Source organism: Mesoplodon mirus (assembly GCF_964341445.2).
Source record: "Mesoplodon mirus genome assembly, chromosome: 4".
Lineage (NCBI taxonomy): Eukaryota > Metazoa > Chordata > Mammalia > Artiodactyla > Ziphiidae > Mesoplodon > Mesoplodon mirus.
Genome location: NC_138979.1, coordinates 55,941,714 through 55,957,683, shown reverse-complemented (window position 1 = coordinate 55,957,683; position 15,970 = coordinate 55,941,714). Strand labels below are relative to the sequence as shown.

The following is a 15,970-nucleotide window of genomic DNA, read 5'->3' as shown; positions in this document are numbered from 1 at the left end:
TGATTAATTCATAAGCTACCTGATTCCTACCCTTAATTTTTATATATTGATGATATTGCTCATATCAATTTTTAGAAGTCTGCCTTTTCTCAGACATTTAAAATATTTCTCATAATTTCTCTTCTTTTTCTTTCTAAACAAGATCTCATTTCTTTTATCTCTTCCATACATTATATACTTCTAAGACTTCTTTTGGTATATTTCACTAATATAGTTTGTTTTTCTTTTTGTGGTTTGGTTTTAACTTTTTAATTTAAAATTTAGATTTAGTCCTTTAATAAGAAAATTACTTAGCTTAAAAAGTCCCCATTTTTTAAAGAATCTAAGTCATTTTTTTTCCCTTGAGACTACTAATATAATTTTGTTGTAATCATACTCATCATTGGAAAAAACCTTAAGTGTCTTTAATGGGCACAGTGGATCCTGTTAGTAGGAGGTAACTCATATACTTGCATTGTCTGTATAAAATGATAAGACAATAAGTTTCCATAAGATACACAGAATGGTCTTATTATCACACCATGTACATACAGTGAATTTTCTTAGGGGACATAGTTTTCCTGAACTTCATTGCTATTTTATTCCTACTTAACATTCAGTCATGACTAATATTTTCTTATTCTACTGGATTTTCCTATAATAATGTATAATAGATATAGTTTATCTTTATTTATAGTTAGTTTTCTTCTTAGTTAATTAAAACTATTTATATGCCTTTAAGAATATTCTAAAGTAGGGTAAGTTTTCTCCTCAGGGGCTTCTTCTGTCGTTTTAGCATGTCTTTTTCCCAGCTGCTGCTACCTTTTAAATGCTCCAAACACTCTGCTCTAGCACCCAAATTAGGCCCACCTCCTCATAGAGTTGCCTATTCTAACCTTTGTTCCTCTTCTCCAACCTCTTCAATTTTCTTTCTCATAAATGAGGCCCTGAATCAGCTTACCTTACCAGTTAAATCCATTCATGATAATGTAATAGGTTGTCCTGGTTGACTTATGTTATTTGCATTTTTTAAGAGGAAGGTTCTACAGTAATATGTTAATCCAAACAGTGATATTAATAACTGTCCTGTGTGAAAGAGTATTGATTTGTTGGGCCTTTTGCCCGTATTATCTGATATGTTTGCTATTTATTTACATGAATACTAACTTACAAAGTTTTTTTGAGTTACTTTGGAGTTTGGTGTCAAGTTCAGCAAAATTTAAATGTATTTCACTTTTTTCCCTCCAAAATACATACTTGAATCTGTATTTGGCTATTACATTTTTATTATTATAGTAAGAAAAGCAACATTAGCGTGAATATTTGTTGATTATATATATCATAGTCTGATGGAGAAAGATAGTTAAAATAAGTTAATAAGTTAAAATAAGTTATTGGTCATAATTTTTTTTTAGCTTGTAACCAGTATGATCACCTATGTGTGCTTGAGATTTGTTTTTTTTCTTTTCAAAAACAGCTATAATGGATTTCCAGTTCTTAGGAACAATTTATTTGAGAGACCTGAAGGATTTCTACAAACACAAAAGAGCAAATTGCCTTCAAAATCAAGTAGTCCTAGTAGCCCTTCTCCCATGTTCAGAAGAACAAAACAGGTGCTTTGATAATTTTGTATTCTTCATGTAATCAAGTATTAGAACAGAAATAAATTTGACACTCTTCCTCCCTTAATATACTTTACTACCCCATATATAACTATTAGTAGATCATTTATGCTCCCTGAAGCATTCTGAAGAAAATTTAGAGTAATCTGACTTCAAAAAATTAACCAGTTCTCTTGTCCTAGAACATTATTTTACATATTGTATAATACAGATTAAAGCAGAGACTTGAATATATATTAATTATAGACAGATTTTGTTAGGGAAACATTATAAAAGCATGTGAGTTGTACTTGTTCAGCCTTCAGTTAAGGATAAGGATGCTTAAGTGTGCAAATTTATTAATAAGATCCTTGCATTTTTTCTAGGAAATTAAGTCAGCCCATAAAATTGCCAAGAGGTACTCTTCCATTCCTCAGATGTGGTCTAGGTGTCTACTGCGTCACTGTTACGGGCTGTGGTTTATTTGTCTCCCAGCTTATGTGAAAGTATGTCATTCAAAAGTCAGGGCTCTGAAAACAGCCTATGATGTGCTTAAAAAAATGCAGTCAAAGAAGATGGATCCACCTGATGAGGTAACAATTATCCTTTAAAATGCATTATTTTATTCCAGATTTATGTAATAGATATTTTGATTCTGTACACTTTCGAAATTACTGTGTTCCAGGTGTGCTACCGCATTCTTATGCAGCTCTGTGGGCAGTATGATCAGCCAGTGCTTGCAGTTCGAGTGCTGTTTGAAATGCAGAAAGCTGGTATTGACCCCAATGCCATAACTTATGGTTATTATAATAAGGTAATTATTTTGACTTAATGGAGAAAGAGTATAACTTTTGTGATTTTACAACCTTAGTTTAATGGCAGAAATAAATGATGCAGGGGTTATTTGGTATTTATTTTAGAGTATCTAAAATATATTCTGTAAATTGGAAGTAAGATTTTTTTGTTCTATTGATATTTTGGATTATACAATCTACTTATTCTTTAGATTAACTCTAAAGCCAGTGGGTGTTCATTTATAAAAATTATTTTACTAATTATTTTATTTTGTCAAATGAATAGGCTGTTTTGGAAAGTACCTGGCCTTCAAGGAGTCGTAGTGGCTATTTTCTTTGGACAAAAGTGAGAAACGTTGTTTTAGGAGTAGCACAGTTCAAAAGAGCTTTAAAGAAACACGCACATTTATCACAAACAACTCTCTCAGGTAATTAGAAGTTTTTAAGGGATGTATATGTTGTACTTTTTCTTTAAAATTAACTGACTAGTTACAATTTCCACTTTTTAGAAATTTTAGTTTCAAAATATTGAATGTTTTCTTCCATTAAGGAAATTCTAATATTAGAGTGTTCTTCCCATTTAAAAAAACACCAAATTTTACTTATTTTCTTGTAACTGTTAAATTTTCAACCTTTGGTGGTCTTGTTTTAGTATTCGTTAATAATTCACAATAGGTTTCTTTGTTATAGTTGTATTTTGCTAATTATGTGACGCTTGTCATGTTCAGTATTAGTAGATTATTAACTTGAGCAGCAAACTAATATGTATTTTTGGTATCTCCGTGAGTAGTAAAATGCTGTCAAATTGTGTTCTTAAGCAGATGGCAGTGACCTGGATGCTGTTAGTCATGGCAGCATGGATAGTGGTCATGGGACACACACTGTGGAGCAGGCACCTTTTAATACGGGTTTAATCAAAGTGTATGCTTCTGATGATAGATCTAGTACAGGTTTGTGTGTGCTTATGTATACATTTATTACAATACATTTTAAAAACTAGGTTTGCTAGCCTGTCTTTTTTAGATTTTAATTTTCAGTGATATATGTAACTGTCACTTTTTAATTTTATATGGTAGGCATATGACATTGTATTTAATAACTATGCAATTTTATTCATTCTCTATTTGAATAGAAATGAAAGTTTAAGAAAGTATTCGAGTGTTTAGTCCATGATAATCCAGTTAACTCTGGATAGTACACAGGTCTCTTTATCATATCATTTTCTTAGGATAAGTGCTTCTTTGTATTATGAACATGTTATTATAGTTTTTTTAATGTTGTTAGGATTTTAAAAAAGGAAACTTAGATCCCTGATCTGAGTTAATAGTATACCATATCAACATCAATTTCCAAGATTTAACAGTGTCCCATGTTTCATGTAAGATACTATCATTTAGGGAAGCTGGATAAAGGGTACACAGGAACTCTCTCTACTGTATTTTTTTTGCAACTTCTTGTGAGTCTTAAACTATATTAAAATTAAAAGCTATAATGAAAATTTTAAAATATACATAAAACTTGCAACATTCTAGCACTGAAGATGACTTAATTTCATTAAAATATAAGATTTGTACATAAGCTTTCTCTAAGTATTATTAAAACTGATACACCTAAATTATTTAAGTAATTCTGTCCATTTCATTATTATAAAAATTAGACATGACTTTTGAATACAGTATAAGAGCTACCTATTAATGGACAGAAACTTTAAATTTAAAAATCCAAGCATTAATAATAAAATATGGAGGCTTCTGTCTCTGCAAATTTTAACATTATGTTGGTCTGTCTCCTTTTATGCATACTTTTAAGAGTAATAAATATAAGCTATGTGCTTTGATATGTTGTTCTTCCTTGCCTGGTTTTGTTTCTTTTTTTTTTTTTTTTTTTTTTCTTTTTTCTGTGGTACACGGGCCTCTCATTGTTGTGGCCTCTCCCATTGTGGAGCACAGGCTCCGGACGCGCAGGCTCAGCAGCCATGGCTCACGGGCCCAGCCACTCCGCGGCATGTGGGATCTTCCCGGACTGGGGCACAAACCCTTGTCCGCTGCATCGACAGGCGGACTCTCAACCACTGCACCACCAGGGAAGCCCTGGTTTTGTTTCTTGTTCATGCAATTGTGAATTTAATCACAGAGTTGTAGTAGTCATCCTTAGGCATTATCTCTTAAAAATGAAGAAATCCATCTTTTGTTTTTAACTGTGGCCTTTAAAAAGGCCATCTTAGTGGGCTTCCCTGGTGGCGCAGTGGTTGAGAGTCCTCCTGTCAATGCAGGGGACACGGGTTCGTGCCCCGGTCCGGGAGGATCCCACATGCCGCGGAGTGGCTGGGCCCGTGAGCCATGGCCGCTGAGCCTGCGCGTCCGGAGCCTGTGCTCCGCAACAGGAGAGGCCACAACAGTGAGAGGCCCGTGTACCGCAAAAAAAAAAAAAAAAAAAAAGTCCATCTTAAAGCAGTGCAGAACCTTATAATAAAAGCATGAATTTTATCAAGATTATCTTAACGTTTTGTAATTTATAGTTTCTTTGGAAATAGAGATGAAACTGATTAGAAAAAATACCAAACTCAAAATTATAACAAAGATATTAAAGTAAATACCTAACGATACTTAATACAATTTCCCTAGATAGTTCTTTGCAAGTTTATAAAACCATTTTTTATGCAGTCATATACTCATATAATCATAACAACCTTTTATATTATTAACCTGGGAACTTGAGATTCAAACAAAAAGGTTAAGTGGTTTACTTAAAATCATGTCTCCTAAGGTAGAGTACTAGAATTCAAAACCTTATATTTTGATGCTACTCTAGTGAAAACAATTTGCTGAAAATAACAGAGAGCCTCTTTAACAGAACAGTGTATTAGAAGTTTTCTTATATTGATGCAAAGTTTGCTTTTCTTAATAACTTTAACACTAGATTTTTTTCTCATTCCCATGTATTTGTACTCATGTGCAACTCAGTAATTATTCAGTTGAATTTTCAGAATAACTACCTATCAATAAATTTAAATAAACCCATTTTTTTGGTTAGATGATTTAGACATTTGGCTCCAGTGACCTGTGTGTGAGTGTTTTGTTAGGAGTTCCATGCAGATTTTTCTTCTCCATTGCTTAGCTGGATCTCAGACCTTCACCTAGAAAGGTGATGGACTTGTATAAGGAATGTGTGGTTTGTCTGTGTCTTTTGGAGCCCAGATAGTAGTGTGAACATACATAATTACTGTTGACTACATTGTGAAACTAAAAATAAATTATTTTGTGATCATCCCTTTCTTATGTTAATAGAGATGGGGAGGAGCTAACAAACTAATGCTTTCAACTGGAAGTTATCCAGAAAAATTTCTATGAGTAAATCTAAACACCAACGTGTTGCTTCTAATTCCAGTTCTTCTTACTAAAGAAGTTTATGATAAAAAGCATAGGGTTTTTTGTCTTTTTCTTTTTCCAGGTGGCCAGTCTGACCTTGGATATAATTCACTATCTAAGGATGAAGTTAGAAGAGGGGATACATCTACTGAGGACATTCAAGAAGAAAAAGATAAGAAAGGGAGTGATTCTAGTTCCTGTAGGTACTAAGTTGATATTGTATAAAACTGTGAGCTTACATTAATAGAAAAGTCGAGTGACTTTAAGTGTAAAAGTACTAATTTTATGTTTCATTTTCCCATTGTTACTCCTATTTCCTCCCATTATAAAAGCCCTCTACACTACCTAATATTCCAGTGTACAAGTACTTCATGTGTGAAGTTTGTAGTCTCAGTGGCAAAACACCCTCCAATCAAATACTACTCTTGTAGTAGAAATATATATTTCTTCAAACAGTGGCTCTTTTCTGGGGCTTAACAATATTTTTATTTAATGCTTTTATTAAGGGTCTGTGACTTATATTTTTCCTGCTTACCTCCCCCCATCAAAGCAGTGTTTCACAACCAAAGAAGAAATATAAAATGTATGCATGGACCTCATGTGTGACCAGTACTTAGTTGTTTGATACACACCTTGAGGACTTGAATGAATGGTATCACTTATTTGTGATTGACAAATATAGATATAGAGGTGTTCAATATTTTCTCATCACGTATTTTCTGGTAGAAGTATTTAGAACTAAAAGCTACTTCTCTTTATGGCTCCTCTGATGTATATAGATTTCATCTTAACAGTTGCATTTTAATCTTTACAGTGTCAGAGAGTGAGAGTGCAAAGGGAAGTGCTGATTGTCTTCCTAAGCTCAATTATCAAAGTTCTTCCAGTATAGTTCGCCTCAGTGCTACAAATAACAGTGCTGATAAAACATCAGGAGAAAGCACAGGTAAGTTGAATGGTATTCGTCTGTTATGTGCAGAATAACTTGTATCTGTATTTCTAGTGAATATATTTTTTAAGTCTTAATTCTCTAGGGATTTTTTCATTTTTTTGTTTTGTTTTAGTTTTGGTTTTGTTTTTGTTTTTTTGGTATACTTGTGCAGCCTCTCATGGTATAGTTTAGAAGCTTAAATTCTGTATTTTATAGTATAGTTTGTTCAAGCTTTTATTGTAACAAAGTAAAGGGACATACCTACAAGATACCTTCTGAGTTTGGACTGTGGGGAGTTTTGGGAAGGGGGAAGTAGGGAGCAAGTGAGATGATCAATCTGAGGGTACCAGACACCTCACCAATTTTTAAATGAAGCATAGAGTTCCTTAGTCTTCGTGTTGTTCCTGTTTTTTCAGAGGCGAAAGGATAGTCCTTCAGGTAGTTTAAATAACAATACCTAATATTTTTTCTTTTCAAAGCACTTTTTATATATTATTTTTCATTTATTATTACAGCAGTGCTTATATTAGTGAGGGGGGTATTAGCACTCTTTCAAAGATGAGAAAACTCAGGCATAGTCGGACTAATGGCAGGTCCCATAAGTTCTCAGCTAGTTAATGGGAAAGTCATTTTAGGATCTGGGATAATACCTGGTCTCACAAGTTTTTCATCAGACTGTTTTGGGGGGCACTAAACAGACATAAGATTCAGAGTTTCTAGTGTTAATAGTCTGATTTCATAATTACATTATTTTATTTTTGTATTAGCTCAGTTCTGCATCATTATAATCTAAACAAACATTGAAGGACTTGTGCTGTCAAGGCTGAAATATCTCTATAAAGGGCCCTGCTGCTGCGAAGATGTTTGTTTTTCTGCAGCATAGTTAGATATGCCTCTAACTCAGGGGTAGGCAAACTGTGGCCCATGGGCCAAACCAGGCCTGCAGCCTGGTTTTTGTACAGGCCCACAAGCTAAGAATGGTTTTTTACATTTTTAAATGGTAAAAAATCAAAAGAAAAATATTTTGTGACACCTGAAAATTATATGAAAGTTCAGACAATCAACAAAGGTTGATTGTCACACACCCAGCTCATTCAGTTACATATTGTCTATGGCTGCTTTGGCACTATGTTGGCAGAGCTGTGGAGTCGCCACAGAGACTGTATGGCCTGCAGAGCCTAAAATATTTACTTTCTGGCCCATGACAGAAAAAGTTTGCCGACCCCTGCTCTAGCTATCAAAAAAAAAGTTAAATGGGGCTTCCCTGGTGGCGCAGTGGTTGAGAGTCCACCTGCCAATGCAGGGGACATGGGTTTGTGCCCTGATCCAGGAGGATCCCACATGCTGCGGAGCGGCTGGGCCTGTGAGCCATGGCCGCTGAGCCTGCGCGTCCGGAGCCTGTGCTCCGCAACAGGAGAGGCCACAACAGTGAGAGGCCCCCGTACCGCAAAAAAAAAAAAAAAAAAAAAAAAAGTTAAATGATCTATAACTGTCTCTTTCTTTGCATTTCCTTGTTAGATAATTGTTATAACTTAAACATTAAAATTTTTTTCATTGGTATAATGTAATTGCTTCACAACCATTTAGTCCTTCCTAATCATTGTCTAATTATAATTCTTAATAACTGGCCTTTGGTAGTCTTTGCTTTCTTGTTCTTTCGTTACTGTCTATTCATGCTTGCCGTTTGCTTAAGATCTGCTTTTATGAACTTTCTGTTTTCATATGATTGTAAACCATCCTTTGATTCTGACATTTTGTCATAGTAATAAGCATCTGACTCAGCATCTGGCTTTTGATTTTCCTCTGTGCTTAACAAGCCAATAATTTTTTAAAGCATGTAATAGGTTTCCTAGGTATGAACTAGAGTTGTTAGTTTATCCTTAAGATTTTTGACTTGAAAACTTTCCCATCTGTTAAGTACTCTGGGTTTATCACTACTACCAAAGACTATATGTGGGATTTATAGGAATACTTACTTTTCTGTAACTTTTTTCTTACATACTAGTACTTGCTAGGATTCAAAACACCTTTCAAGTTTCTTCATGTGTTGCAGTACAGTATATTTTATTTATATCATTATATAAATAAATGACAGCTTCTAAAAGATGTGGGAGTGGAATAACCAAAGAAGTGTTTTTTTTTTGTTTTTTTTTTTTTTTTTTTTTGCGGTATGCGGGCCTCTCACTGTTGTGGCCTCCCCCGTTGCGGAGCACAGGCTCCGGACGCGCAGGCCCAGCGGCCATGGCTCACGGGCCCAGCCGCTCCGCGGCATATGGGATCCTCCCAGACCGGGGCACGAACCCGTATCCCCTGCATCGGCAGGCGGACTCTCAACCACTGCGCCACCAGGGAGGCCCCAAAGAAGTGTTTTAATGTTTGCTTGGTAATTGAAATAAAATCATCATCCTATGGTTACTTCATGATTATCTTGGGAATTTTAACATTTTGATAAATGTATATTGAATTACTGAGAATTCAATCACAAGACAGTTTACTCTGAAATGAAACATGCTCTGAAGTATGAAAACATACTCTGAAATTTTTTTTAAGCCTAATTCTGCTTTTAGTGTGCTTTAACTTTTTACCTTTAGCTACCACATTTAGCTGTAACATGTCATATTATAATATATTATACTATGTTATACTCTGGGTTGGTCTCTTGGCTACAGTTGTTTCCCTGCAGACAATATTCATTCAGCAATTATTTTTTGAGCTCCTACTATACCTGCTACCATATGCCAGGTGCTACTGAGGATATGGTAAAGAACAAAAATAAACATGGTCCCTGCCTCCATAGAGAAGTACATGGGAGGGCTGGGAAAACATTAATCAAATAATCAAGTAAATGTAAAAACACCCTGATATTAAATACTGGCAAGAAGGGCTGTAAGGGCTTCCCTGGTGGCGCAGTGGTTAAGAATCTGCCTGCCAATGCAGGGGACACGGGTTCGAGCCCTGGTCCAGGAAGATCCCACATGCTGCAGACCAAATAAGCCCATGCGCCACAACTACTGAGCCTGCTCTCTAGAGCCCGGAAACCACAACTACTGAGCCCACGTGCCCTGGTGGCTCTATGACATAATTCTGGCAAGTGACAGTAAAGTGGTAGTTTTTGAGGGTTTCTGGGAAAACGTCTGCTTTCCTGGTAAAGGAGTCAAAAATCTTAAGGATAAACTAACAACTCTAGTTCATACCTAGGAAACCTATTATATGCTTTAAAAAATTGGCTTGTTTTCCCAGAAACCCTCAAAAACTACCACTTTACTATCACTTGCCAGAATTATGTCATAGAGCCACCAGGCCCAAGGAAGTTAAATAGTTTGCAGCCTCTCTGTTAGAGGTGCGCAGCATCCAGCCTAGTCTGGTGGAATTTAGCAGGTATATAAACTTAGAGTCAGACAGACTATTCTGTAAATGGCCAGGTAGTAAACATTTTAGGCCTTACAGGCCACATACAGTCTCTATTGCTTGTTCTTTGTGTGCGTGATTTTTACAACTCTTTTAAAATGTTAAAACCATTTGAGACTGTATATAAACAGTCCACAGGCTGGATTTGGCTCAGCAGTGTAGTTTGCCAACCCATGGTATAATTTGATAACCAGCTTTATTTGTCTTTAGGCCATTGCATAGTTCTTACTTTGCAAAGGAACACATCTATTTAAATGCAGTCCTAGAGTTACATCTTTGGATTATAAGATTGCTCCAGGTCTTTGATAATATATAACCTGTTAAGCAGGTTTCCCAGAATATCAGAAGAAAGTATGTTCTTGGTTTCTTATATATTTAATCATAAGCTGATACAGAAAAAAGAAGACACTTTACCTCTCTGCTATACTGTTTTCCTTGTTAATGCTGTATGCTTATTAAACAGTATTAGTTTGTAGGCTTTTATGGTCTCTAGTAGTCCCTTTTATCTCCTATCCTGTTACCCAGATACATCATATGATAGGAAAAAAGGCACATTTTTAGGAATTGCCTCATTATAGAGAGCTAATTCTGTTGGATAAATCATGTAAAAAGAGTAGTTGAAGGACTTTCCTGATGGTGCAGTGGTTAAGAATCCACCTGCCAATGCAGGGGACATTGGTTCGAGTCCTGGTCGGGGAAGATCCCACATGCCACAGATCAGCTAAGCCTGTGCACCACAACTACTGAAGCCCACATGCCTAGAGCCCTTGCTCCGCAACAAGGGAAGCCACCACAGGGAGAAGCCTGCACACCGCGACGAAGAGTAGCCCCCGCTCACCGCAACTAGAGAAAGCCCGCGCGCAGCAACAAAGACCCAACGCAAACAAAAATAAATAAATAAATAAATTTATTAAAAAAAAAAAAAAAGAGTAGTTGACAATACCATACCTAGACTAATGCTTTAGAAGACTCCCACATAAGGACAATTAAAGTGATCAAAAATCTAGATTTCTGCTTTCAGCGTAGGTACCTAAGTAATTTGGTAAAAAGCAGTGAACAGTGTTTCTGAATAGAAAGTGGCCATTCACATTTGACTATTATAAACTTGAATCAGTATGTAAAGCAAAGGTAAAATTATTTAGCCACATCTATAGTCATAAGGATTTGGAGTTTTAAAAATAATTTTTATTTATGAATAAAGCTCACATAGCTGCCTTTTGTTTGGTTTGGTTTAGTGTTTTTGGTTTTGTTTTTCTTTTTATAGGCGGAAGACTCAGAATCTTAAGGTCGTCTAGCACAACCACAATTGTATAACCATTGTTATTTAACCCGTTCAGTGAAATGGATATAAATTCATTATTATTGTTGTTAAATATACCAAGGGTAAATATTAATCTTAACTTACAAGTTTTAAAAAGCAGTGCATCCTTATATCTCAGATCATACCCTTCATATTTGATTTGAATCCCAGTTCTCTCACTTAAGGACTGGGTAACTTTGGGCTAGGTAATCTATCAGTTCTTTCTCTACCCATAAGGATGTTGGAATGATTATGGTAGATAATGTGAGTAAAGTGCCTAGTATAGCATCTGTGAAATAGCAGGCAGTTGATAAGTGCTTGCTGTTATCATTTTATTACTAGTATCTTAAATATTTAAGACAACTTATATTTGCATATTACATTTTTGTGGCTAAAAACACTTTTCTTATTTTTTAGAAAGTACGTCTGAGCCGCTCTTAATATCATCTTTTGAGGATACAAATGAAACAGGAAACATTCAAAGTAGATGCTTCAGGAAAAGACATAAAAGTGACAATGAGCCTAATTTGCAGCAGCAAATGTCCTGGGGAAATAGAAACCGAAATCTTAGTGGAGGAGTACTAATGGGACTTATGCTCAATAGAATTAACCAGGAAGCAAACCCTGGAGATATGGTTGAAAAATTAGGAGCTGATGCAAAAATTCTTTCAAATGTAATCTCAAGAAGCACAAGACCAAATAGTCTTGATATTGGAAAGCCATCTTTAAGATCAAAAAGAGACAGTATAGAGAAGGAATCTAGTGATGATGATACACCTTTTGATGGTTCTAATTGTTTGGCAGATAAAGTGGATTCTCCTGTTATTTTTGACTTAGAAGACTTAGACAATGAAACAGATGGATCAAAATTGGGGTACATTGCTCCACAAAATCCTAAGAGGAGTCAACGCTTGAATAGCAGCTTTTCAGTAAAACCTTTCGAAAAAACTGATGTTGCAACAGGATTTGATCCCCTCTCTCTTTTGGTTGCTGAGACTGAACAGCAGCAAAAAGAGGAGGAGGAAGAGGAGGAAGATGATAGCAAAAGCGTTTCAACACCATCTGCTAGGCGGGATTTAGCTGAAGAAATTGTGATGTATATGAATAACATGAGCAGTCCTTTGACAAGTCGAACACCAAGCATTGATTTACAACGGGCCTGTGATGATAAAGTAACCACTAAGAAAAGTCCAACGTTGGTCAACGCATGCAGAAGATCTAGCCTGCCTCCTAATTCTCCTGGGCCAGTGAGACTTACCAAATCTAAAAGCTACTCAAAAAGCGAAGACAGACCAAGGGATAGACTCTGGTCTTCTCCAGCCTTCTCACCTACTTGCCCATTTAGAGAAGAATCTCAAGATGCATTAACCCATTCATCACCTTCATTTAATTTAGATACACTACTAGTACCTAAACTAGATGTTCTAAGAAACAGTATGTTCACTGCTGGAAAAGGAGTTGCAGAGAAAGCAAGCAAATGGTATTCAAGATTCACCATGTACACCACATCATCCAAGGTAGGTTTAGCAGTGTTTTCTACTTTTCCTTTTACCCTCCTCCACCACCAAAAGTATCTTACTTGCAAAGATGTCTGTTTTTACCATTCTCCTAAAATACAGCTTTACAGAAAGGACTCTTGGGATGCATAAGGTTTGTAAGTACCAGAATTTGGACTTGAATAATAACTTCGAAAGGAAAGAATCCACTAACTAAGGTTATATTTTTAGTTCAGTTTTGAAAGAAAGTGATCTGTAGCTGGAGTAAAAATTAGAGTCATATGAAAATGCTTACTGAGCTTCATTATTTATTGCCTTCAAAAATTACCAGCCAGACATAGGATTTCTCTTTCTAGTTAGGATGGAATTCCTTGTGATACACCTGCATACCTCCCAAAGCAAAAAGCTAGATGAAATATGGAAAGTATTTGTTTAAAGTCATCAGAGAACTGCTGAAACAACTGGAAAGTAGAGGGGCAAGATTCTAGAGAGAGGAGAATTGCAGAGATGCGCTGAAGTTTTATACCTACTTTTTCCTTGAGGGCATTTGCTTATTCTGAGCACAGAGCAAGAGGTTGCAAATCCAGGCTTTGCCTTATCAGAGGACTGTGGAGAGGTGAGGGGGCCAGCAGGACTTTTGGGATCTTGTAGAGCTGGAAAGACAAAAATAGAGACTGGAGGGTCCTCAGATACACACGTTTTTTCCTTCAGGACATTTTCCAGATACTGATACTGCATGAAACAGGAGTCTGAAAACATACGCAGAAAGTCTCTGATAAATAAGAGTTCTCAGCAGTTTCATGGAGCTGGGAATACAATAGCTTACTTAGTTCATAAGCTGCTGGGAGCTGGGGAAAGTGAGGGCAGGGAAGCTTTGGTGTACACACCAGGCCCTTAGTTCAAATTCCTGCTATGCCTTAGGAGCATTGGCAAAACAGAGGTAGACTGAACCTGACCAAAACTGCAACCTAGGCTGGACTCAGCTCAGTCTGTGATTAGATTAAACTAATCAGCCTTTACTCTAACAAGGAAAAAGTGTGTCCTTTTCAGAGGACCAGAACATCAACTGGAGTCCTTAACGGTTTTTTATATATAATTTTTTATATTCTATTATTGAATTAAAAATAGCTATACTGAGGGACTTCCTTGGTGATCCAGGGGTTAAGACTCCGCACTCCCAGTGCAGGGGGCCCGGGTTCCATCCCTGGTCAGGGAACTAGATCCTGCGTGCCTCAACTAAGAGCCTGCATGCTGCAACTAAAGATCCCGCACACCACAATTAAAGATCCCGCACACTGCAGCAAAGATCCCACATGCTGCAACTAAGACCAGTGCAGCCAAATAAATAAATATTAAAAAAAAAAAAGCTGTACTGAGAGACAAGGACCATAACTAAAAACAAAAGAAAAACAGATGGAGGAAACAGACCTTCAGGTGATCTAAATATTTGAATTAGCAAGATATTTTGAAGTAATTAAAATATGTCCAAGAAAATAGAGAAAAGGGTGAGAAAAAAACTAGAAACATGCAAAATTTCACCAGGTAATTATCTTTTGAAAAGAACCAGTGTAAATTCTAGAACTGAAAAAGATGCGAAATTAAGAAAGCAGTAGTTAGATTTAACAGCAGACAAAAAAAAAACAGGAGAAGAAAGATTAGTAAACTAGTTGGGAAGTTAGTAGAAAATATCCACACTGAAGTACAGACAGGGAAAAAAAATTGGAAAATACAGGAAAAAATGTGGGGTTTAGTGAAAATGCCTAACATTGATGTAATTTAGTTCCAAAAGAAGAAGAAAAAAAGGGGTAGAAGGAACATTTAAAAAGCTAATTGCCAAGAATTTTCCAAAAGTGATTAAAGATGTCACTCACATATTTAGAAGATCTACAAATGTCAAGCAGAATAAATGCAAAAACAAAAACAAAAAAACACCCTATACTTAGGCATCTTATGTTAAAACAGATGAAAATGAAATAAAAAGAGAGAATCCAAAAAGGAGCCAAAGAAGAGAGAGATATTACCTTCAAAAGAGCAGCAGTAAGAAAGCTGACAGTTGTCTTCTGAATAGAAAATTTGATGTCAAAAGACACTGGAAAGACATCTTTAGAGTACTGAAAGAAAACGACTGCCAACCTGTTTTTCTGTACCCAGCAAAAATACTCTTTAAAAATTTGGGTGAAAGCTTTAGTTCCACTGTGGTAACATAACTCCACTAAAGCCTGTCCCTCCCACTGATTTACAACTAAAAACTCCAAACAAAATACAAAAAAAAAAACTACCTAAAGTTTCTGAAAAACAAAAGCAGCAGATTGTGGGGAAATTTTCCCATTTTCTTTCTCATGCATTTTTGCTCCAAGAGCAGGTCCCAGTCACAGTGTGGCATGGCATCCCTGGCAGTTAAAACTTCAAGAGAATCCCCATATTTCCTGGACAGAGGAACCAGAGAAGGGAGCCTCTGTGGGCTGGAGAGTATGAGGGGAATCTGTGAAAGAAGGATTCCTAATTCTGTGCATGGCCCACACAAGTCTGAGCCTCACCCTTGAGCTACACATACATGGGATAGATGCAGACCAGCATGGACAAGCCTTAGAGAATTAAACGGGGGATTAAATCACCACCTACAAAAATCAAAACACAAATTACAATCTGAACATAACTTAGTTGACTGCCTGCTAATACAATAGCTCAACATTCTCCAAGAGATTATAAAAGTACCCAGACTACACAGCATAACATTCATGGTGTCCAAAATAAAATCCAAAATTACTTGAACCAGGAAAATGTGACTAATTCTCAAGGGAAAGACAATCCTGAGATAACCTAGATGTTGGAATTATCAGACGGAAACTTTAAAGCAGCTTTTATAACTAGATTCCCTGAAGTAAAGAAAAAACACATTTCAAATAAGAAAAGAAAGGAACTCTGAACCAGAAAAATTAAATATTTGTCAAAAAATTTTATCATAAAAAATACATTCTGAAATAAACTCATTGGATGGGTTCAATAGCAGAATGGAGATGCAAAGGAGAGTCATTGAACTTAAAGACTCAGAAACAGAAATTATGCAGTTGGAAGAACAGAGAGAGACTTTATAAA

General features: G+C 36.0%; 1 protein-coding gene across 5 annotated transcripts in view; it reads left to right on the top strand.

Moving 5' to 3' along the window:
* The window catches only part of DENND4A (DENN domain containing 4A), a 133,887-nt gene that overhangs the window by 89,599 nt on the left and 28,318 nt on the right, over nucleotides 1–15,970 (top strand). For 3 of the 5 annotated variants that reach the window (XM_082617729.1, XM_082617727.1, XM_082617728.1), the window contains 8 exons: nucleotides 1,457–1,592; nucleotides 1,967–2,173; nucleotides 2,266–2,394; nucleotides 2,661–2,802; nucleotides 3,193–3,324; nucleotides 5,825–5,941; nucleotides 6,557–6,685; nucleotides 11,796–12,895. In XM_082617729.1, the coding sequence (XP_082473855.1) occupies nucleotides 1,457–1,592; nucleotides 1,967–2,173; nucleotides 2,266–2,394; nucleotides 2,661–2,802; nucleotides 3,193–3,324; nucleotides 5,825–5,941; nucleotides 6,557–6,685; nucleotides 11,796–12,895 (2,092 nt within the window). The remainder of the gene's footprint in view (nucleotides 1–1,456; nucleotides 1,593–1,966; nucleotides 2,174–2,265; nucleotides 2,395–2,660; nucleotides 2,803–3,192; nucleotides 3,325–5,824; nucleotides 5,942–6,556; nucleotides 6,686–11,795; nucleotides 12,896–15,970) is intronic. The other 2 variants (XM_082617730.1, XM_082617731.1) reach the window with 2 other exon arrangements.